This window comes from Myripristis murdjan, chromosome 16 (genome assembly GCF_902150065.1).
Source record: "Myripristis murdjan chromosome 16, fMyrMur1.1, whole genome shotgun sequence".
In the NCBI taxonomy this organism is placed as follows: Eukaryota; Metazoa; Chordata; class Actinopteri; order Holocentriformes; family Holocentridae; genus Myripristis; species Myripristis murdjan.
Window position 1 is genome coordinate 19,016,328 of NC_043995.1, and position 23,944 is coordinate 19,040,271.

General features: G+C 43.0%; 3 protein-coding genes across 4 annotated transcripts in view; 2 read left to right on the top strand and 1 right to left on the bottom strand.

Moving 5' to 3' along the window:
- adam22 (ADAM metallopeptidase domain 22) overlaps nt 1-9,090 on the top strand; it is a 62,805-nt gene extending 53,715 nt beyond the window's left edge. Inside the window, exons 28-32 of one of the 2 annotated variants that reach the window (XM_030071857.1) lie at nt 1,483-1,583; nt 1,685-1,751; nt 3,270-3,359; nt 5,070-5,193; nt 5,955-9,090. In XM_030071857.1, coding sequence (XP_029927717.1) covers nt 1,483-1,583; nt 1,685-1,751; nt 3,270-3,359; nt 5,070-5,193; nt 5,955-5,975 — 403 coding nt within the window. In that variant the 3' untranslated portion in view covers nt 5,976-9,090. The remainder of the gene's footprint in view (nt 1-1,482; nt 1,584-1,684; nt 1,752-3,269; nt 3,360-5,069; nt 5,194-5,954) is intronic. The other variant, XM_030071858.1, reaches the window with a different exon arrangement.
- A 48-nt stretch (nt 9,091-9,138) lies between these two features.
- On the bottom strand, nt 9,139-13,655 carry gtpbp10 (GTP-binding protein 10 (putative)). The gene is made up of 10 exons (XM_030071859.1): nt 13,519-13,655; nt 12,834-13,027; nt 12,574-12,665; nt 11,987-12,131; nt 11,789-11,862; nt 11,587-11,639; nt 11,305-11,412; nt 11,027-11,104; nt 10,687-10,810; nt 9,139-9,978 (listed from the first exon to the last, which is right to left on the bottom strand). Exons 1-10 carry the CDS (start codon nt 13,549-13,551, stop codon nt 9,734-9,736), a joined length of 1,146 nt encoding a protein of 381 aa, XP_029927719.1. The 5' UTR covers nt 13,552-13,655; the 3' UTR covers nt 9,139-9,733.
- Nucleotides 13,656-17,957: 4,302 nt separating this feature from the next.
- On the top strand, nt 17,958-23,292 carry osgin2 (oxidative stress induced growth inhibitor family member 2). The gene is made up of 6 exons (XM_030072587.1): nt 17,958-17,994; nt 20,914-21,006; nt 21,259-21,395; nt 21,478-21,669; nt 21,797-21,888; nt 21,991-23,292. Exons 2-6 carry the CDS (start codon nt 20,940-20,942, stop codon nt 23,153-23,155), a joined length of 1,653 nt encoding a protein of 550 aa, XP_029928447.1. The 5' UTR covers nt 17,958-17,994; nt 20,914-20,939; the 3' UTR covers nt 23,156-23,292.
- The last annotated feature ends 652 nt before the right edge of the window (nt 23,293-23,944 follow it).

A 23,944-nucleotide genomic window follows, 5' to 3' on the forward strand; every position in this document is an offset into this window, starting at 1 on the left:
AGAGCTTCACCAGTGGTTGCTGTGTTTGATGATATATCATGCTGCTGTGTGGATTTGTCACCGTTCTCTTTCAGAGATGACCTCAGTGTGTGTTTGTATGCTGTGTTGTGTGCATATCATGCTGTGTCGGTGCGTCTCTTCAAGCTGCTCAACTCTTCATGACATCTCAGTGTTTCTTCAAAGTGCTCTCTGGTCACTGTACCTCTCATTGCTCCATTTATCATACCATCATCCAGTTGTCATGGTATCATTTGACTGCTCCTGCGACAAATGGAAACCACCGTTGCCATTTTGTTGCCATGGCATCTTCATCTGCTCCTCCTGTGTACCTGATCCTTCCCTGCGTCTCCACGTCTGCAGCAGGAGCAGATCAGCCTCAAAGCCTGGTGTATAACGAATGTTTCATAACACCAGGGGCCAGATGCATAAACAACGCATACACACAAAAAACATGCTTCTGCTGTTTTCTACACAGAAATTGGTATTTATAAAAAAGTGAAAATATGCATACCTTCAGGCATACTTCAGTTTTTGGCTACAGACTGGTTGAAAAGTGGCAGAAAATAACACATAAGAGGGAATATACACAACATAATTATTATCTCAAGTGTCCTTAATATCCAATTTCACTGTATGTTTATGATTTTGTACAAGCCTATTTATTTTGTATTGTGAGTGAAACTATAGTATGTGCTGCCCAAATAATACAGCTGTGATTGTGAACTGATTTTAGAGGCAGATGTGTAATCAGGTAATAGTCATTATGAGCGCTATGAATAGGCTCAGCCGTGTGAAATGGCTGTGCGTAATGACACAATCGTCATGCAAGACTAAGAGGAGAACGGCTGTTCAGAGACAGTGATGGAGAGAGGTGGGGTCCCCTCTCCTCCACCAGGAGCTCACACACTTTGTCATTGTGCACGGTGATGTGCTTCTCCATTTCTTTTTGACCTCCTCCAGAGTCTGGAGGTCAGAACTAAATCAATGTGTGGCTTCAGTCACTCTTTGCCACTACACATATTTCATTCTGTTGGTGATTTTCTGTTGCTGTTAAGACCTCCAAACAAAATAGCCCTTCTCTTCTCAACCTCTCAAACCACTGCTAAAATTTTAGTCATTGAAATTATGTTTTTTATTTGATGTCTTTTTCGTTGCCATCTGAAGAATAAATGAGCAGCAACAGCCATTTATATGGAAATAAGGCTAATTAGGGGTGTGTCAACCTCCATGTATGTCTTATGTAGATAAAACAGAGCAGCACATACATGTGGTTTTATAAATCTGACGCTAAGTAAAGTAAGTATGCACATTTGTTACACAGATTTCTAGTCTTGAATATACACAGTTTTATGCATCTGGCCCCGGGGCAGATGAATTTTTTACTCATGATAATATGATTCTGCTGCTTAAAGTTGGCCATGCCATATATAGTATATTTCCGTGTGTGTGTGTGTGTGTGTGTGTGTGTGTGTGTGTGTTTAGATCTAATGGCCTGTCCCACTCATGGAGTGAGAGAATCCCAGATGCCAAACACATCTCTGACATCTGTGAAAATGGGCGACCAAGGAGCAACTCATGGCAAGGTAATGCACAAATTCATACTCATGCATGTTTGCTACCAAACAGTCGCTGTATTCCTTTATATTAAATGTTTGTTTTGTTGTTTTGCCCTTTTCCTCTCAAGGAAATCTGAGCGGTAACCGTAAGAAACCGAAAGGAAAGAAGTTCCGTGCCCGCTCTAACTCCACAGAGTAAGTTCCCTGCAGCGAGCTGGTCCTCTAACGTTGTAGATGGGACATGCTGATCGGAGGAAGCTCTGGTGTGAAATAGCCATGTCATGTTTTTTTTGTTGTTGTTTGTTTGTTTGTTTGTTTTTTTGAAGGCTTAGCATAGCTGGAACAAAACTGACACAGCTCTGGAAGTCAGCAATTATTATTTAAAATTGATTTACAGAAAGAGTTTTTTTTTTTTTTTTTTCAGATTCTGTATCAGGTACACAGAGCAGAGCCTGACTGATTCTGGATTTTTTGGGAGCTGATATGAATATTCAGAAGCAAAAAGGATTCTGATAATGATATATCGGCTAATATTTGATTGTGTCCCTGAAAACACAATTGTACGCAAAGAATCTTCAAATTTGTTGATCAAATTGGGACCAGAGGCTGAAGCAGTGATCAAACCCCAGACCCGACTTGACCTCTAAGTGTGAAAAGCAGTGTGCTTGTCTTTGGCAGGTGATTTCACTCCCTGTCCTGTGGGTGGTCATATCCCTTGCCACCAGACCAGGCATGCTGCTTTTCACCATTAGAGGTCAGGCTTCACTTTGGGTTTGGGGTTTAGTTATTGTTTGCTGCACCAGCAATCTGCACCAGCATGCACTACAGATCTTATGCTATACAAAGAGTCTGCTGGACAAATAATCTAATAACAGCGCTGTTTTTTTAATGATCCCAAGCGCTTTTACTGCACTATCTAGCCTTTTATGCATATCAGATGACGTCTATGGCGATATCGATATATCTGTAATGAGCCATTATGGGCCAGCTGATATATCAGTCGGGCTCTAATGCAGAGTTTGCTGCAGCTAGCCTCACAGGTCAGGCAAGTCTCAAGACTGTGATCACTTTCTTTCTTGCGCTGCGATCAAACCCGCAAGGCTCGGCTGGCTTGCGAGGCTATCTTGCACCCCTAAAAGCAGAAAACATCCATTTGACCTTTCTCTGAGCCTGTGAACAAACAATGTTAAGCACTTGCAAATGCCTGGTGACTGTGAATGAACACAACACAGTGTGCATTGGCTGCCTCCCAGCCCGGCGTGTTGTTGGTTTGTTTGTTTGTGGGTTTTAAGGTCTTGGCATATGAAGTAGTCTGCAGTGCACCTGTTCTCATTGCAAGCATGAGACTGACTGAGTGGCAAGAACCTAGCTGCTTGGAATGATGTGACTTGTAACCAATATGCAACTGAGCCTGTAACACACAACACAGTTGTCGTGATTCTCATGGTGCTGTTTTCATCTGAAACCACACAGGTCTGTCCACCATCTTGTCATTTTCTCAATTGCATCTTGGTGTTTGTTCAGAATGTCTTTTTGCTCTGCTCTGCTTTTCCTAAAATATTTCCTCTTCCTCTCTTCCTCCACTTGCTTAATTCTTGAAATTTTTCTGTCCTTTTTCATTTCTCCTCCTTCCTTCCTTCTTTCTTCTCTCTTCTCTCCCTCCTTGTGTTGTGTCCATCACCCCCCTCCCTCCCTCCCTCCCTCCTCCCACAGGTATTTAACCCCTCGCTTCAAAACAGAGTATTATGATGTAACTAAATGGGTAGAAGATGTGAATAGAAACACTCAAGGACCTTACCTTAGGTATTACCTCAGATTATGTCCTGTACCCCACACGCTTGTCTAAAAACCCTCTCACCTTTGGTTTGATTTATGGTTTTGGTCAAGGAAAGTAAGAAATAGCTCCAGTCTGGCCTTTTTTTCCTGCCAGTGGTTTAACGAGACATCTCAAGAGCTGTTATCAACAGCTGGCATGTTGTGTATTGCAACTCCTATGAGGGATTACTTTAAAAAAAAGGGCCACTGCTTTTGAAGACACAGAGTATTCTTGCTTTACATTATAATATGTCCTATTTTATGTCATTCTTCCTATTTGTTGTCAGAGTAAATACTCTTTTTCTTTTAAAACTGCTGCATTTTACTTTGCCAATATTTTTTTCTTTTTCAGTAAATCGTTCTGCTGTATTGCACTGATGAAAAATGGCTCCTATCGCCTGTTATTTAAATTTGAATAGCCATTTTTATAATTTCATAATTTTCCTTATTCCTTCCTTTGCTTCCCCCACCCAGTCTCTTGTTATCTCTGCATGTTCAGTGTCGTTCTGTCTGTAAGTGTTTATGTGTGTCAGCCCGGCTTGCTCCCAGTAACCTCACTCGCCTTCGCATCGGTGTGATGTCATCGCCGAGGCAATGTTTTGTGCTCTGTGGTGACATCATCACTGTGCCGCTGTGATCAATATCGCGCCGCCACTCTGATCGTTTCCCGAGGTCTATAGATAATCACACCCAGACAGACACACTTAAGTTTCCTTGGCAGCGGTGAGGAAGCTCATGGGCACATCGGTTCAGTAGGACACCGGTCCCATGCCAGTCCACCAATTCACTCCTCCAAATTAAACACAATTAATAATAATCCAATCTATAGACCTTTTCGTGTCGAGGAACACCTGTCTGCTTATGCTGTTGCAGAGATATCTTTTGAAGGGTCAAAATAGTTCAATCACTTACTTTCACGAATCAGAGTATTTCAGATCAACTTGCAGTAGCGGTGCATAGCGCCTAGGGGGCAGGCTGTGTGTGGCTGTTTCACTGGACAGGACCGCTCCCTCTGATTCTCCAGTCCTGTTGTTCTTACCCAGCTCTGGTCTGGTCTGCTGTCCCAGTCACCTCATCATACTCACTACTTCCAGCATTCATCATTAAACACACACATCGATCCAACCCGTCAGACTCCATCACGGCTCATTTTGACAGCTCAGTCGACAGTAGACGTTGCTGTAACCTTGGTGGCATATGTTTCATAATGGCTAAGGCTTACTCTCTACTCATTCAGGCCCTTGGTGCGGCTCTAACCAGTTGAAAAGTGACGTTGTTGCAGGGAGAAGCATGTGAGGAAACATGACTATGCCCAGACCAGTGCTGTGATCTGTGTACTGATGCAGAGGTTGCCCCTAAAAGTTGAGCTACAATCAGAATGTGGAGTCTTTCCTTTTTTTTTTTTTTTTTTGTTAAGACATCTGTTTGTCTCTGTGCTTTTAGTGAACTGCAGTAAGATCTTTTAAGAGCAACCTCACGGTGTAGGAAGGTGAAAACTGAAAAAAAAAAAAAAAAAAAAATTACGACAACACAAGGAGGATGTTGTCCAAAGTCACAGATGTAAACATCAGCTTCCCCTCCAGAATCTGTCTTTATTAATCCATCTGTGTCTTTGGCCAACTTAATCCAACACCAGCCCGAAAGAGAAGGAGCAATGGTTGAATAATGTCAATAATTATCCAATCCTGTCTTCCCTAGGACGCTATCCCCTGCCAAGTCTCCCACTTCCTCTACAGGGTCAATTGCATCCAGCCGAAGATACCCTTACCCTATGCCCCCTCTCCCCGATGACCAGAGGAAAGCCAACAGGCAGAGTGCCAGAGTAAGACCACACCAGCAACACTGGACATTACTGACATATTTGCTAATAGGGATCATTATACAAGCACATTGTATAATGATCCCTATTAGCAAAAAAAACTAAACTAACTTGGAATTGGAAAAAACTAAACTAACTACAAAGTAGCATGGAAAGTTGGTGGAAATAAATAAATAAATAGATTTACCCATGTGTGTTCTTATCGTGTAGTTTTGAGTCTCTGGAACTTGAGTATTTCAGTTTTATGAGACAACTTATAATTATCACTACATCTTAAGGGGAAATAGCTTACATTTTCTCCACTACATTTATCTGGCGGCTGCAGTTACTAATTACTTTGCAGAATACTTTTTACATGAAAAACATAAAATATGATGCGTTGTTAGAGTGTAAATTAGCGCACAGTATATGGAGCTGTCAGACCTACAACAGTAAAATACTAACTTCAGGTTAAAGCATCAATATTTAACACCTTGGAAGGAACAATTCTTTGTAATTACTGTTCTTAGTTTACATACCTGAGCACCTTTTACTGCTAATACTTAAATCTTTGAATTCAGTACTTTTATGGTCCATTATAGTATTGATACTTCTCTAATGATACCCTAATCATCAGGTTACATTCTTATGCCTCATTTTTTGGGCACTTTTTTCCATCACTGCTGGCAAACATTCAGCTACGGCAAACTAAACAAGTCTCTTTTGTTTTCTTGCTGATCTCTTATTCCCCACCCCTCTCTGTTTCCTTGTCTTTTTCTCTACAGCTATGGGAGACTTCGATATAACAGGCCCTCTCACCTGCTCTGCAAAAGACCTTAAGGAACTACACTTTTCTCTCCTTTTCTATGAATGACAAAACAAAAGTGAGACAAAATTGACACTAAACAACAAAGAAAGAGAGAGAGAGAGAGAGAGAAAACACCCCACTGGAGCGCATATAGGCAGAGGTGTGTGTGATTTAGCGTATGCAAGGGCCTCCATACCTGACTTGCTCAAATGGCACCAGTCAGCAGGCATCTGTGTCGGATCTCTACAAGAAGAGAGGAGCGCGCACAGACAAACCAGCTCCAAACCAACTCCAGACCAGCTGGAGCTCAGACTCAGACTGAGCTGCTCCTGACTGCTCAGGCCTCACCCATGGGACTGGAAACCCCACCGCTCCCAAGCCTCCCTGCCCTTTCCCCAAACCCTGACACATCCTCCTTAGCTTGGCTGTTACCATACTCACTTCAACACTACCGCCCGCCCCCCCGACCACCACCTCCTTCCAGGCTAACGCCCCCGAGTTGTGTGGAGCTCCGATTTAACGGGGCAGGACCAGGAAAAGGCCACCCTGTCGTGTTGCATCGCTGGATTTCTTGGACCATTTTTTGAAGCACGTGAATCACTGTAGAAACTCCAACACTGTATGCATGAGACAACCCTGTTTATCGACAACCTCCTCCTATTGGTCAAAAGATGAGAAGGACAGTGGTTTCATCTAGAGGGAAAGCATGCAAGGGGACAGTGATTTTTTTAGAGGCTTTTTCTCCACTATAGGCTTTTATCAGCAACCCATATTGTATCACAAATTATTATAGCCCACATCCCATGACATGGACCCAAAACAACCCCACCCTGCTCTTTAACCCCGCCCTCCCCTCAGTTGTTTGTGTATGTGTGTGTGTGTGTGTAAATATGTACAGTGAAATACATAGAATATGCTTTTCTTTTCTTTTCCTTTTTTAACTTCTAAGGAGGAAAACGTGGGGGATGTTCCCTCTCCCCTGTCCTCTTCCTGCTGTGTCGTAGACAGAAAGGGGATCTCTGTAGGTGTGTGTGTGTAGAGACCCCGCACTCGTTCTTCTGTCCGTGTTTCTATTTTTTGTCCCGTAGGCCTCATTACTTTTCCCTCTGGCGTATCCTGTGTGACTGTGACCTCTATAGCTTTCTCCATCCACAGCAGAATGTAAAAGTGTTTTTATCTTATCACTGGTTTCTAATTCTCTGGGAGACATACACACAGACATCCAGCAATGACTGAAAAGATGATTTTTTTGTCACATGTATTGAGAATGTTGTTGAGTTGGCTGTCGATGAGTGTTGTTTTAACTAAGTTGAATAGTCTTAACGTGCCCCTCCTGACTGCAGTGAGCAGAGAGAGATGTGTTTGGTGTAGCAGTAGATGTGAATGCCACTTTTCAGCCTTTTCACTTGGTGGCTTTGGAAATTTCCCGTGGATCGTGTTAAAATGTGTTTAGTTTTCCTTTGATTTAACCTTTGGACGTGTGAGAGAGCATTCTGAAAGCTATTCACACAATGGGAGTGCACAAAGACACCCGAATCACTCGAATGTGAGAATTAACGTGGAAATTAGTATTGTTAATGATGCCGCCCATTGAGGATCTGGAAATTGTGACTGAAATGTGCATTTTGGAGTTAGCTTTGATGTAAATGATGATAAAATATGCTGTACAGTGCTTGCTGTCCGAGCTTGTGAAGACCAACAGCATGACAATGCTATATCAAATTATGTCTTTCCTCTGGTAGGCTGTTTGTGAGACCATATTGGGAAATAAGCATGTCACTGAGAGACTTTTCCTTCATCGTTCATTGCCAGTTGCTGTTGGCTTTCTGGGTTTTTATGCCACAGGCAAACAAGTTATTATCTAACTGAAGACGATTCAAGACAGTCGGCTGTGGAGTTTGTCTTGACAGGAGCTGTTCTCAGACCAATTTCATGCTAACACCATTTAAGGTGGATTTTTTCTTTTGTTGAAACATCCCATATCAGTTCCCAAAAGCAAGTTCTTTGTACAAAATTACATTGCAAGTCATTGGCCCACCCTGTGTTGAAGCTGTTGTCTTAGGGTCTCATGTGTGTCATTATCTGCTTTTTTCTTTTCTCGTTTCAATGTGGGCACTGTTCATTTTTAGTTAATTTATGCACTAGGACTTTGTAGGTATTATGATCTTCACAATACTGGATTAATATTGCTACTAGTATCTTTTTTTTTTAATTAAGTATCTTTATAATGTTCACTTTTTCTCAGCATTATGTACAGCAATTATTCAAACAGTAATTAAGTGCATTAATGTAATTATGTGTGTTGATGAGTTTGAATGGAGACATGTTGAGTTTCTATGGGTTTTTGAGACACATTTGTCCTGGGGCCAATCCAAGGTGTCGTTCCTCTGGCATGTGCTAATCTGTGCGGTTTCTATGGTATAAGGATAGGACACAGCTATGGCAGCATGAAGTATAAATGTAATAGAGATCTGTATGGGCTCGTGATTTGCCTTCCACCAGAGCTTTCTTCTTTGCTCGTCTTCATTGAGTATCGGTTAATGTCCAGTAAGCCCATCTGTTTTTTTTTCTTCTCTTTTCTGGGTTACCCAAGGCTGTGGAAAGCATTATCTCAGAACTATCAAGCAATATTTTTAACATCATAATACTGTGCTACAGCAAACTGACATTTCGTCTTGGTGTCGTGGATATTGCCCCTATACTAATCTTTGATGATGTTGCACTGCTAAGCCAAGGATGGGACCAGAGGGGTTACAATGATTTCTGCGATTGCACAGCCGTCAATCTTCTCATCTCAACAGGTACAAAGGCCCCTGGAGGCGTAATCCTCCGTTTCTGCCTGCTCCCATGGCTGGACTGACAGAACCGAACCGGACTGCCAACACGTCTGTGTCTGTTTGGCCAGAGACTTGAATGTATTAAACACACTGGAGCACACCAACAACCCTCAGTCTCAACCATGTGGTCCCATCCTGCCAGATCTCTCTCTCTAACAGACATATAGGCATTCAGCTCCAGGAACCTTAAACCCCAGATGTACTAGTTTCAAATCTTTCTACATAACTGTAGTTGCTGTCTTTTTTTTTTTCTTTCTTCCTTTGCTGTATGCTGTACATAGACTGACGATGCAAAAATCAATGCCCATATTTTTTTCCTCTTACTCGATCATTCAGTATTGTAATATATTTAATATAAAATAAAACTTTCATCGACACATGTCTCTACGCTGCCGTTTCTAACTAACAAATGTATGTAATTGTTTGCCTTGAGGAAAAGAAAACACAACAGCAGCAAACAGACCGCAAGCATTAGATTTCCTTAATATTACAATATGGCAATTTACACACCAATAAAAAATAAAATACAGTCCAGCGAAATAAATACACCAGTCCCTAGATGTATATCTCCTGCATTTAAAGGAAGTCTGATCTTTGTAGATTCTGTACTATTCAGTGCAGCTGATACTGAAGCATGTGCTGCTTTAAGATTTTGCAGGGAGAGAATTTCATCTAGGGAAACACATGGCTGATCAGTCATAAGTCTCACTGTCCACTCAGTTTGCAATTTTTTCCCCCATCGGTGTTAAAGTGTAAGAATCCTCTTGGCTGCAAACTCGGTTAATTTTGGATGAGGCAGTGATGACAGATGACACGCCTCTATCTCCGCCGCAGACAATCCCGGGTTACTGCTGTCATTTATTCACACCAGTAACATCACCAAGTCCACACACAGTTGAGGAAGTGGCTCTAGTTCAACTCACGCTGAACCAGAGGAACCCCATGACGGTGCAGACGTTTTGGCCGTGGCAGTCTGCCTCAGTGCCTGCAGCCTCTCTTGATGGACCGTTTTAGTTTCCATGGCTGCCTCTTCTTCAACTGATTCACGGATACAAGTTTTCAGATGTTCGATGCCAAACCCAGTGGAGGCAGAGACAGGAACCACATGTCTGAAGACCATGTTGTTCTTAGGGATCATGTCATCAGGCAACAGGTCGGAGAACTCTGCCAAGAAGGAAAGCACAATACCACCACTGAAAATATTCCCAAAACAGCCGTGTCAGGCCGTGTTGTGGATTTGCTCTGACTGCTGCATCTGCCGCCACAGACCCTCGTTGTGAGCACCACACCTCAAATACTGTTTATTGAATCTTTTGAAATTTGATGTGTGCATTCATGACCTGAAAGGAAGAATGCTGGTGATTTTGGTGACTCTCTGACCTTTCTTCTAGTGCCACCAGCAGGTCAAATATTAAATTTGGGAACATAATTATTATCCAAAGTGCCTGCATTTAAATTTAAGACTTTTAAAGACCATCTGAATGCCAGCTCCAATTGGAAATGAGACCATTTATATCACTGAAGAAATGAGAAAATAAAACTCTTCATCTATGAGATGTCAACTTGCATGACTGGGAATTTCTCAGAGGATCAGCACACCATGATATTACATTTAAGCTTTTTAAAACTGAATTTGACAACTAAAGTGGTATACTTCAGTTGTTTATGTTATATTTGACGATATAATTCAGGGCACCTTTCCTCAAGGGTCATCAATTTTCGATTTTTCACCCACAACACAGCATGCTTTTATGGGGCATTAATCACAGCGCCAGGTTTTTCCTTAATGATTTTCTATTTCTATTATTATAAATAATTAAAAAAATCCTGAATTGAATAAATCTGAGAAAATGCTGGAGATGCATCAGTTACCGTCTGGATTGTTGAGTTGCTCCTGTAGTTCTGCCAGTTTGTCCTCAGCGTCAGGGAGGTCCATCTTATTCACCACCAGCAAAGCGGGCTTCGAAACAAGCTCCTCCTTGTACAACTCCAACTCCTTGACATTGTGATGATGAAGACGGTGGGAGGAAGCAAACGAGCGGTGAGATCAAACATTGAATATGGCAGGATAGGTCAGGACAGGGATATAAAACAAACAAAAAAAAAAGACAAAAAGAATGACTGAACATTATGTGAATCTTAAAAACCTGAACTGAACCTGAAAATGAGTGAACAGTTTCTGCACAAGACCCATTCACCATGTTGCTCTCACCTTGGTCAGAAGTTGAACCGCTTCAAAAGCTGACCTGAGTGGTGTTTTGCTTGCCAGCTGGAAACCACAAACATCCACCTACAGCAAGATAACATTATCTCAGGAGACCTCATCAGGCTCAGATTTTCAGCTGCCTCAAATACGCATATTATGAGAAGACTTAAATATAAATAAAACGTAATCTAATTACAATAACACATTACTAACACCACTGATTTGTATGAATTCAGTACAAAAGCATCACTATTCCTGCCACTCCTTTCCCTGCTACTTCTCACCACAAAGAGCAGCTGCTTGGTCCGCTCCACATGCTTTAGAAACTTGTGGCCCATGCCTTTGTTCAGGTGAGCCCCCTCGATCAGCCCAGGGAGGTCTGCCACAGAGATCTAAAAGAGAGAAACCATCAGGATGGCACTCAAAGAGGGGGGAGCTTACTGTACAGAGACCAACTGCATATAAAAAAAATATCTATATCTATATATCTATATCTATATCTATATCTATATATGAATATAACAGTCAAGAAACATGTCATTTTTAGATTATACATATTTTCATACCTGCTTATGATCCTTATAAATGAGCTTGCCAATCTCTGGCCTCAAGGTTGTGACTGTATAGTAAAGATTTCAGAAAGTCACTGACAACAGCGAGAGATGAAATGTACCACAAGTATTCAGCTCCTTCACAAAAATGCGGATGCATATATAAGAACATAAGAACATAGTTTGTATGCATTCATGTCTACTTTTGGATACCCACAAGCGTAGCTAGCAATTTGGGGTGTAGCGTGAGACATGGAGGTCAGGAGAGAAGACTTCCCTGCATTGGGGAATCTGGTTGTGACACATCAAGAGAAAAACACATATTTGTGAACTGAGGCATACGTGCACACAAATGAGAATCATGTACAAATATACAGCAGTGTGTGAGGCTTTATGTTCGTGTTTCTGCTCTCACCCCACCAAACCCAGGTCAGCGATGAGTTTGAGGTCCAGTCTGATGTGTTTGGCCTGGCCTTTACTGGGCTGGAAATCAGAATGGAGAGACCCTCCATGTCCTCCCCTCGCAACCAAAACACGATCGCCTTCAGCATTCAGTTCACCTGAAGAGGGATTAGGATTAGGACTGACTCTGAATAAACTAATGAAGTCAAAACAGTACAGCAGCATCAGCTTACGATTACACTCCCATTTGACTTATTATTAATACTTTCATGGCAAAAACAGGACATATGGTTTATTAGTAAAAGCTGAACTCAACATAAAACATCACTGACACAAACCCAGCATGACTCAAAGGAGAACCAAATCTTTGACTGATACTGTGCGCACCATCAGAGGCACCATGCATTAAATCTGTGTTTTACTCATTTGTGAGAAGTGAAAGCTGAAAACTAAAGGAGATTTTTTTTTTAAAGTTGAGTTTTAAGTTAATTTGTAGGAAAATGGCAGTTATCATATAAAAGCATGCCACTACATCTCTGACCATCCTGTCCAGGCATGACAAGAGGAAATGAGGACAGTAACACACAAAAACTGACATACCCAGGACTTTGCCGTCATCAGTGGTGACAGTGATACCAACAGGGGCATAAATCTCCTGGTCGTTTCCCTTCTGCCCTTTCAGAGACCGGATACTGTTGAAAAATAAAACCCACACACAATCAAAGAAAGATCACTGATAAACATGCATCATTGTCAGGTCAATAATTTGCCAGTCTTGTTAACTGTATGTTTCTCACTTCACAGCCCAGGATTAAAAACCACGACGCCTGCAGATCAAGGCTGCATTTGGAGAAACAAACCTGCTGTTGGCTCCCACTCCAGCTGCAAAACGTTTCTGCGGGTGCCGGTCCTTGATCCTCTTCAGTGTCACCTCCTTTTGAGCCACCACCCAAATATCCCCTCCTCTCCCTCCCTGGCCTCCAAGACGGGGCAGACCCATTCCTCCAGAGCCTCCTCGGACATACAGACGCAAATTGTCCACAAAGTTTCCATACTGGATGGCCAAAGGGGAGAAAATGGCTTAAATTAAGCAATGCAGGAAATCTGTTCAGTACTCAGCTTATGTTTTAGACATGGTTAGTGTTGTTTTCACTGGCGTATCATGTTATTTTTGTTTATTCTTGGCGATCAGCGATGGCACATATGACATACATGCAACTTTAACTGTGGAAATTCAAATTTCTATGGCATTCACCTTTACCACAGGCTATCAAGCCAGCTAATGTTAGCTTTTTAGCCTTATCTGACAATATTTTACTAACGAAGGCCCAACAAGCTAACTGCCATTCAAGTTAACAAGCTTGACAAACATGAAAAGACACCCTAAACAGGCAAATTTACGCTTCCTCAGCCACTAAGTAATGACAGTTAGCTTAGCTGCTATATGCTCAATGTCACATGCCGGAAAAACACTGCATTTGACTGATTTATTTTCCTCAAAGTAACACAATGCCAGCGTTAACATACGTTTCCTTTTCTATTTACCTTTCGGAAGCAAATTCTGCTAAACTGGACCATCTTCAAATGCTCTTTTCATGTTGATAGTGCACACCGACTAAGAGAGCTAGCAAGCCTAGGGTGCATGTGTTGTTTTCAGGAGGAGCGGAAGCGTCACGCGGAGCTCTTCCCCTCATCTGATTGGATGAGGAGTCAAATGGGCGGGGCGACAGGCAGCACATACATCCGGTTCATCACAGGTCATCATCACAGATCTCACAGAGCTGAGAGAGAGAGGATGGGCTTGTGCCATCCTCACTGTGGGTAGATTGGTGCTGTTGCAGGGCCCAAATTCATTTTAGAAACATTAAATTTATTTTTTATGCTTATGCTGTTGATGCACTGTGTATGAAGTGTGTGTTCAGATTGAATTCTCTGTGTGTATGTATGATCAGCATATTGTGGACGAGACAAATTTATCCTTTTAAGGACAATAAGTAAAGTGAATCTTCTCACAAAGTTTTACAAAAAAACACATGGAAAAAAAACACATGGAAACTGTGGGAACATATTTTCCACACTCATGGTCTAGAGGAGGTGGGAGGACGTTTAATTTGGCTTCACCAGTTTGCCTAAATTCCAATGCAAGGCATCAACGACTTATTATTACAGCTTCATGACACCAACTCAGGCATTCATGTGGAAATGGAGCAGTTGCAACACGAGCAAACCCAGGCGACTGGAAGTGAGGAGCTACAGGATCCACACCGTGCACTGGAGTTAACCCTGCATGTTTTGCCGGAGTTGAATGTTTAAATTTTTATAGTTTAGCACGCGTTGACTTTGTGCTCAGCATAAACCCACCCATAGCATGTAGTTTCACAAAGCTTTTCAATTAATGTTAAAAGAAAATGAAAAAATACTGTGCAATGTGAGTTTTGTCGAACTTTAAAAGCTGTTATAGATTTTATAGGCTCATTATGCACATTGAGTTTTATCATCTATCCAATTAAACACCCAGGCAATGGCACTCCAATGCCAAATTCAGATGATGAAGAGTCCCTGTCAATATTTTCCAATCTCTCTAATTTGTGACCTCAGACATGTTATACAAATTGGAATCAGACTTGTCCTATAATCCCCATGCCTGATTCTTTGTTACTTAATGGAAAAACTACATTTCCAAAATTCAGCACAATTGACCTTAAACTTGAATAATCTGGCAGATGCAATCGTAAAAATATGATTTAAAATTATTATAGATATTTAAATACACTGTGAACATCAGCACCAGCTCTTTTAAGAGGCCTCTGTTGGCCCAGATCTGTAGGATTGGTCCAGGTCAGAAGACTGGGGATTTGTTTGTTGTTTTGTGACATTGCCTCTACATGAACACCTTTATGTTTTGTCTTTTACACAGCAGTGTGACCTAAGCACGTGCCGAGTTCACCGCTATGAATAAAAGCTGTGCTACATACATTTCCCTCTGGGACTCGAGGATGGGGAGTGCACCAGTCTAATTCAGAACTGCATCCTAGAGAGTTCAGCATGGGAGACCAACAGCATGAGTCACACTGTCTGATAGAAAAGACAAAGCAAGTGTCCATTTTCTCCCATCCAGATGTGCGACAATCAGGGTTGAATTAAATTAATATCCTCTAACCCACAAAATGTGGGTAACAATATGCTTTAGTGGGTTATGTTGAGAAATTACCAGCTGACTTGGCAGGTGAACTTCATTAATCAAGTTTTCTGTGCAGGTTATAAATATCATATCTGTTTGAAGCACAGTGAAGCCACACTGCTCCTTAGGATGTGCTCGAAAATCTAGATCTTAATATGGATTGTAAATCTTTGAAACAGAAATCGAAGAAATCTTGGGAGAGACCATAGAGAGAGGGAGACCCATGACAGGCTGCTGAACCACTGAATGACTGACTGGCTACTTGCTTTGCTGCTTGTTTGGTTGTCTGGTTACTTGGCTGGCTGGTTGGTTGCTTGGTTGCTCAGCCCCCAGAGTCACAATCAACAGCACAGTGGTGGAGAAAGTGGACAATTTCCTACCTGGGGAGAAAAATTCACAAGGACCTGACATTGGCTAGCAATACCGCCACTGTGATTAAAAAAGGCCCAGTATGGTCTGCTGGGCCTCAGGAATCTAAAGAAATTTGGCCTAAGGCTAATCATGTGGGATTTTTACCAGGGAACCACAGAGAGCCTCCTGACAGGCTGCTTTGCTACTCAGCACAACAACCTGCACCAGCAGCTGGGGAAGGTGGTGTGCATGGCCCATCACAGCCCCTCCTGCAGGGGTTGAGCACCCAGCGATGCCTCAGCAAGTCCCTGTGAATCATTACAGATCATTCACACCCACAATACAGCCTGTTCTCCCTGCTGCCCTCGGGTAGGAGGTAGAGGAGTCTCAATATGCACCAGCGGAATGAGGAACAGCTTTCTCCCCACGGCCATAAGACTACTAAATAAATAACACACTCACACACAAGTTCAATCTGACCCCTGAGCAATATTCTGACAAATTTGCTATTAATATATGTATTTCCCTTGAATGTGTTTATTTTGCCTTGAATGTATATGTCTTTTAGATGTCTTTATGAATATATTTATCGATTTATTGTTCTAATTTTTTTGTAATGGATCCTCCCGGCCAAAGCATTTCACATGAATTGTACTTGTATAACCGTAGTGACAACAAACATCTTGAGACCTGAATCCCCTCTGGAGGCTTGTTGTTGATTCTCAGCCTTGCTCAGAGCTTGGTGGAGGACCTGCAGTTTGTGGGTTTCATGTCTCTGCTGTGAGGACCTCCAGGCTTCATGTGTCTCTGCCTCTCTGAGCCTGCTCCTCCGAGTGACGCTCTCCTGCCCTCGCAGCACAGCCTCAATTCTGCCTGTGGAGCTTATACACTATGTAAAGTTATCTAAAGTTTTACAAAGTCGCCTGCACTTCTTGTAGAAGGCTCAAAATCATTGCTCATCACTCAAATGCTCACAGAGAAAGTGAGACAGCTGTAGAAATGCACAAATATTTATCATAGTCATTGAGGCGTTAAAGTGCTCCATCAATCCGTTGTGACAAATCTGTGAATTCTGACTAGTGAACAATATGAGCAATAACTGAACATAATTTCAGACACACAAAAAAGTGAAAATGAATCATTCAACCAGCAAACCTCAAAGGCCCTGATGAGGGCTCTGTGCTGAAACATGTCAGTGTTTTTCTAGTGTGATGTGAGCCAGGTAAACAGGTGAAATGTGAGTATTTTGTCCTACTTGGCTTGAAAATTTGGGATCACCAAAACACACCCTGGAGGTGGAGGACTGCCTCTCTGCATGGCTTAAATTTATGGAATAAGTGATTTATTGAGCCTGCTTAGATTGAGGGATGCAAACTGCTTAATTAATCAGCCTGCAAGCAGAATTAGGCTGCTTACATCTGCATATTTATTTGGTTATAGCCTGCCTTCTTTCACCAAGACTCATCATGCAGGGAACGTCTGCATGCAGCATCTTTACACTGCAATGTTTTTCAGTACAACTATTTATTGTATTCTTTTTATGCACCGCCAAGGAGTTGCACATTACATTTAGTTGTACCAGCATCATGACAATGGACATCTATAATAAATAAGCTTTTATTTCCTTTCAGTGTCCAATTTTACAGTAGGCCAGTGCGGGCTAAAAGGTCACTGTTACCCCCTATGTTCTTGCCACGGAATATTTTATTTATTACATCCAAATAAGCCTCACTTTGTAGATATTAGTTATGACTGTGAGCCAAAAATAAACGTACCTACTAGAATAAATAAATAAATAAATAAATAAATACACTTCAATCACTGGCCATCTGTCCCAATTTCTCTGCGTAGGTTACACAGCAATTCATTTTTCCACAGGCTGCGGATGCGCTTCAGTTTCAAGAAGATTGTGTTGTGGGTTTTTTTTTTTTTTTTTTTAGTTTTGAGAAAGATCGACGTGCAAGGTCACATTTACTCAGGAATACAAAGCGTCCTAGTGGCAATGTGCTGCAAAAATAATGCGTTATAGTCCCCGGACTGCGTTACTGGTGAGTAACGAGAAGTAACTAGCGGTGTACACTGACTCACTTCAATTTCTCCATGTTGATGAATTTCCCCGCTTTGGTTTTTATTGAGCGAAATAACGGTGGACTCCCCCCGCTCACTCACAGGAAGTCAGTCATTCGTTCTGAAATGAGCAACGACAGGTTGACTACTTTTCATGACTGGATTTCGTTACTGATTTGCTGTGGACAGCGTGTGGGTTTATCACGGCTGCGCGGAGAAGGATGCTCTGTTCTCCCGGCTCCCCACGCCTGCCGGTGCAGAGCGAGATGCGCATGTGACGACTGGAACAAACGCAGGACCCGGGTTCTCTCTCCCTCTCTCTCTCTGTGCCATAAAGACACCGAGATCTGTCCTTCAGGCGACATTTATATGTCTGATCAGGCCTGAATACACCAAGTCGGCTCGGATTTACCAGCAACGAGGTGAGCGTGTGTGTGTTTGCGTGCACGCGTGCGTGAGAGAGAGAGAGAGAGAGAGAGAGAGAGAGAGAGAGAGAGAGAGAGAGAGAGAGAGAGAGAGAGAGAGGTTGACTTTTGTTATCTCACGAAAGACCCTGGTTGGTAGCGGAGGTCCTCCCACCGGTGTCTGCCTATTTAAATGGTTAGAGACGCCGCCGTGGGCCGCTAGAAGAGGGAGCGACTGGGAGATAGAGAGATAAATCCCACCGCGGTAAGAGACCCCGTTCTTCCCTGAGTGGTGTTGATGGCTGTGAGTGTGTTTGACCTAAATTATGCAATGACGGTGACATCGCGGCTGATCGCATGTGCTCCTTGTGTCTTGGATGCCGTCTATCGCCACACCGCCGCACGTAGTGAGGAGAGTCGTGGGGACATCGCTCACAACATTTTAGTTTCTACAGCAGGCTGTGCTTCAGTGACATCATTCTCCTGGACTAAAAAAAGATAGCCTACCTGTCTTGGTTTGAGTTGAATTTAGCCTAATTTTGAAAATGACGCGCATGCAAGTTGAAAAGGCCTATATAATCCATATTCATCTACCAAACAGGCCAGGTAATTAGGTCAGAAAAATAACCAATCTTTACTGGCGCGCAGTACTTTTGTACATCGGTGAAGTAGGCTAGTGTTAAGGGTATAAGTTTATTGATTTATGTGCATTTATTTTCATGACATTATCCGTGGGTACACCGAACATGAAACAAGAGCAAATTACCAATTTAAGCTATTTGTTTCATGTCGATTATTTTCCAAAGGGCCACACTGCCGTGTCCACTATTGTACACCATGTTCTAGAAAGTATCCTGCGTCCTCTACACAGATGCGTGCAGCGCACACATGTAGGCCATGCATGTGGAAAATAAACAGTGCAACAAACCAAATACAAAGTCATACTGTCAATGTACCGTTTTTTGGTTTAGCCATCTCAGGTCAAATCAAGAGTTAATCAGATTTAAAAAGGGACATGGTTTGGATTTACAGCATTTCACAGCAGCTCTGTCCACGTCTCTTTTAATTTGGATGTTGTGCATTTTTATGGTGTTTTTATTATTTAAATTCAGCGCCAAATATATACAAAACAAAAAACACAAACATTCATTCTCATTATGTATTTGTGTTGGTATATCATTAACATTTAGAGACTTCAAAGTTGTACTCTAACAGGTGTAAATAGTTAATGCAAGCCAGGGGTTTACAGTATTGCCTCTTTGATGTAACAGTCCTAATTAGGCCGGCAGATTAGAGTTGGAAAAACTAGGTTTGCAAGTTCAGAGGCCTGGATAACAACTCCAGCCAGCCCCACTGGTGCCCCACACTTCCAGATACAGTAGATTTATAAGCCAGGGGTTGCCAAGTGTTTCATGTCAAGGACATCCAAATAGACACACACATTATTCCATGGATGCCCGTTCTCTCTTAGGTTACCTGTGTGAAATTTTTATTACTGATTTAGAACTGAATTGTCTACCTGTTGTACACTGTAATGCAAATATAAAAGTGGTCTAAGCTAAAATTTGGGATAATTTCCAGGCAGTTGCAATGAAATTAAACAAATTGCTGGAGACCCATTTTAATAGCCACTACTCTAAACTCTAAGGTTAAAACTTTGAAGTTACAAAAAAATCCCCTACTATTTCTCTTTTCAGCATGCCCTCTGACCCCCTCCACTCCTTTTTCTTTAACTTTCAAAGACTGTCAGTGCTGTTAAGTTTGTTAAATTGAGCGGTGGCGTGGAATTACCAGTTTCAACCAGCCAACTGGGGGCAAAACACCCTCCAAAGAGGGAAGGCAATGTGTGGAATCCCAGTCCTTTCACTGAGAACGATAAACAGCCCTCTGACCAAAGAAAACCAGTTGGCGCACAGACCCAGGTCAGACAAGGGGAGGGAAGAACAGAGGGATGAAGTGAAACGAGACAGGCTGTGTTGGCACCAGGGGGACATGGAGGTTAAGGGGAGTCAGGCAGAGTTTGGGGTGTACGATGATCATGGCAGGGGCAGTGTTTGGGTTAGTGTGAAAGTGTGGCAAGTGGGCACTGTTGTTGGGGTTGTTGTTGCATGTGGGTAATGTTTTGGCGGGATTGTGTGTTTGTGTGTGCGTGCCTGTGTGTGTGTGTATGTGGTGGTGGGAGTGGGGGGTGCCTGGTGGGTATGAGAGGGAGGAGCACTGATGGTCTGGCCTGTCAGCATGCCAGGACCACATTCCCATCCTGCCGCTGTTGAAAAGGGCGGTAAAGACATAAACAGGCCCAGCAGGATTAGGGTCCACTCGGAGGAGTGATCAGGGGGGATTTGCCGCCCGGCGGGCACACAATGGCACTGTCGCATAACACACAAACACACACTACACATGGTCAATGGCAACGTTTCACAACAGACCTGAGCCTATATAAATCTGATTAGAACTCCCTTTTGTTTGGGAAGCGACACCAGAGTTAACAGGCTAGCCTAGCCGCAGGGTATGTTTGATATAGGACAAGGGGTGTGGAGGCAGGCGGGACAGCACAGAGAAAGGCTGGGGGCACGTTGTGTTGTGGCGGGGTGTGTACACGTGTGAAGCCCAGACAGAGGGGGAGGGTCGTGGCTGTATGTGGAAGAGGGGCGCACAATAACAGGATGAATAAAGGTTTCTTTATTCACTGTGTTTGTGGGTCAGCTGATGATGGTGGATGGAGACTGCACTAGGACCTAAGCTAACATAAAACAACAACAGAACAACAGACACAAAGAGCAAGCCGGTTTGAACCTGTTGCATCTAATCTGAAAGAGATGTATAGAAGCACTGGGGGGACAAAGCATGATTTAGTGTCCACTTTTTGTTAAAGATCAAATGCACAACTAGGGCTGGTTTGAACCATCTTCAGCTTTCTCTCTGTCTCCACCTCAGTGCCGGCTCTGGCCCTGGCTGCAGCCATGCCTCTTTTGGAAGAGACCACCGTGCCCCAAGAGCATCCACCCACCCTGCCTGTGGTCATCATAGGTGAGCACGTGACCATAACCTCTAACCTTTTAACTTCTTAACTTCCTTTGTGACCCAAATGTGGTTGACATGGTCAAACTAATATTAAACACAATTTAAACCCAATACATCACCCATCATATTTTAGTTTTCATCCCACGATCATGTCATATCCTTTATCTAATTTTTAGCATTTACCAAATGTATTGGAGATGTTGAAGATCTTATGTAACCCTAACTAATTACTTACCCCATTCCTGGGTTTGTCTTTAGGCAATGGGCCATCAGGTATTTGTCTATCCTACTTGCTGAGTGGATACAAGCCCTACTTAGACACGGGAACTGTCCACCCAAACCCGATACTGTACCGGAAACTGCAGGAGACCAAGCACCTACCCATCACTGAACAGGTAAAAACACCCAGCATGCATGCATATGCACACACACCAAAACAGCCATTAAAAGCAAGTCACATCAGTGATTTTTCTGTAGGATCTGGAATATTTGAGCGAGGGTCTGGAGGGGCGGTCCAGGAACCCTGTAGCAGTGCTGTTCGACACACTACTGCATCCCAATGCTGATTTTGGCTACGAGTTCCCCCCTGTCCTACAGTGGAGGAGGGACAAGCAGCAGCACATCCCACATCTTGTGCTGGGTAGAGCAACACCTGGAGGTGCCTGGCATGTAAGATATACCAGTCTTTTTAACCCTTCTCACCCTGATCCTCACCATGTTCTATCTGAGTCATTCTATCCTTGTGGAAATGACAGACTTGAAATTCTCCTCTTCTATACCCCTCTCTTCTCCTCAGGCAATGCAAGGCTCCATGCTCACTATTAGCCTTGGCATCTGGATGGAGCTTCCTGGGGTTAACTACAGGGACATGACCAAAGGCAAACGCAGGTATTGACAGAGAAGAACGTAGAGAAGGGTGAAAGCAAAGACTCGAACCTCAGTTTAATTCTCCTCTACCTCTCCTCCTCATCCCCTCTCTCTTCTCTCTAGGGATGTAACCAGTGACAGAGCCACCCCAGAGGAGATTTCATCCTATTATCGTAACTATGTGAAGCTTATGGGTCTCCAAAAGAACTTTGCTGACAACACCTATGTGACCTCCATTCAGAAACTCTACCGGGGGCATGAGGGTGAGGGATTGGAGAATGGGCACAACGATCAAGGAGATGGAGGGGTGGGAGAGGAGGGAAATGTCGTTAAATGTGAAGACAGTGGAGGAGGGGGGGCTCTCTGGGAGGTAAGGGGATATCAACAGGTGCAGAACGACACCCATGTCCCCTTCTCTTTGTTTGCAGAGAATGTAGTTCTGGCCACCGGTGCGTCTGATGCACCGGCTCGACTAGGTGTAGAGGGGGAGGATCTACCATTTGTTTTCCATAGCATCTCAGACCTGGGATTGGCTGTGAGCCGGCAAAAACTGGATCCGAACTCTGATCCAGTTTTAATCGTAGGTGCCGGTTTAAGTGCTGCAGATGCAGTTCTGTGTGCTTGCAACAGCAACATTTCCGTGCTGCATGTGTTTCGCAAAAACCTAGATGACCCTGACCTCATCTTCAAACAGCTGCCCAAGACCCTGTACCCTGAATACCACAAAGTCTATAACATGATGTGCTCTCATACCCACACAAACGTGGCTCCCTGCTCAGCTTCTAACAGACCCCAGGCAGTCAGTATTGCTTCCTCAGTCTGTGCCAAGATGTGCTCAAAGCCTCAACATGCCACAGCTAACATGGCCTCTAATGGTGGTCCCACGCTGTTCCCTGACTACACCAGTTTCCCTGAACACTGTGTAGTGTCGTTCCAGTCTGACATGAAGTGTCTTCTGCAGGGGAACAACTCCCTCAAGGCATTCAAGATCTCCATGGCCCTGGTACTGATCGGGACCAACCCTAATTTATTTTTTCTGAAGGATCAGGGCCAGTACCTGGGTCTAGATCCAGAAAAGCCCATCTCCTGCAAGCAGAATCCCATTGACATCCACCCCTACACATTTGAGTGCACCAAGGAACCAGGTTTGTTTGCCATGGGCCCATTGGTGGGAGACAACTTTGTTCGCTTTTTGAAGGGTGGCGCTTTAGGCATTGCCTCCTGTCTGCTGAAGAGACTCAAGAAGAAAGGGAAGCTCATCACTAACGGAGGCAATAACTTCATTTGAAAAAAGATGAAGTGATGAAGAGGAAAAAAAGGAGTTCATGTCAGCTGCCGTATTATGTTGGCTGGAGAACATGCATTTCAAGAGCTTTTACCAATAGATATAGAAGGTAAATGAGTAAAAAGTTTTTAATCTTTTCATCGTGTATGCAGTGTTTTCTCATCAAACTAAGGCGCTTTTCCTTTTTTTTTTTTTTTTTTTTTTTTTTTTACAGTTTTTTAAGAGACCAAAAACACAATGGATGTACGTGACTTAGTTTCATAAGAAACAAAAGACAGCATTCAAGAGTCTTGTCTGACTTCATCAGAAGTCGCCAGAAGTGCAAGATGCAGTGCCAATGTTCTGTCGTCAAAATATCTGTAACCTCTCCACTACATGGACCTAATTTTTTTCAGGGTTATTTATTTGTTCACCATGTGTCTTTCAATACAAGCCAAGTCTCAGATCTACTACCAACACTTAACTGGTCTTTGCATCACACTTCAGTCCATTTTCAAGCTCAGCCTGCAGGAGAAAGAGCGCACATGAGACACTCAACTGAATTTCAGTGCTTCTTCTGAAGAATTTGGTATCGTATTGCTTCGGTTCTGTCAGCGATGGACATGAGCAGAAGAATCTGTGGTCTCAAACCATCATCATCTCAACACTAAACAACACAGCCTCAAGTAGCAGCTGTCAGTATGGGATCCATTCAAGACTTCAAAGAGGATGTGACTCAACAAGTTTGTGGCTAAACTTTTATGTTCCTGATAATTCTGAGCCTAAACCCACACGCTTTGCTTTTTGCATCTC

Coding starts and splice junctions, on each gene's coding strand:
- osgin2 (XM_030072587.1), top strand. CDS start 20,940: ATGCCTCTTTTGGAAGAGACCACCGTGCCCCAAGAGCATCCACCCACC. Junction 21,670..21,796: donor CACCTGGAGGTGCCTGGCAT/GTAAGATATACC, acceptor TCTTCTCCTCAG/GCAATGCAAGGCTCCATGCT. Junction 21,889..21,990: donor ATGACCAAAGGCAAACGCAG/GTATTGACAGAG, acceptor TCTTCTCTCTAG/GGATGTAACCAGTGACAGAG.
- gtpbp10 (XM_030071859.1), bottom strand. CDS start 13,551: ATGGTCCAGTTTAGCAGAATTTGCTTCCGAAAG. Junction 11,863..11,986: donor GCTGACCTGGGTTTGGTGGG/GTGAGAGCAGAA, acceptor TGTCACAACCAG/ATTCCCCAATGCAGGGAAGT. Junction 9,979..10,686: donor GCAACTCAACAATCCAGACG/GTAACTGATGCA, acceptor CCTTCTTGGCAG/AGTTCTCCGACCTGTTGCCT.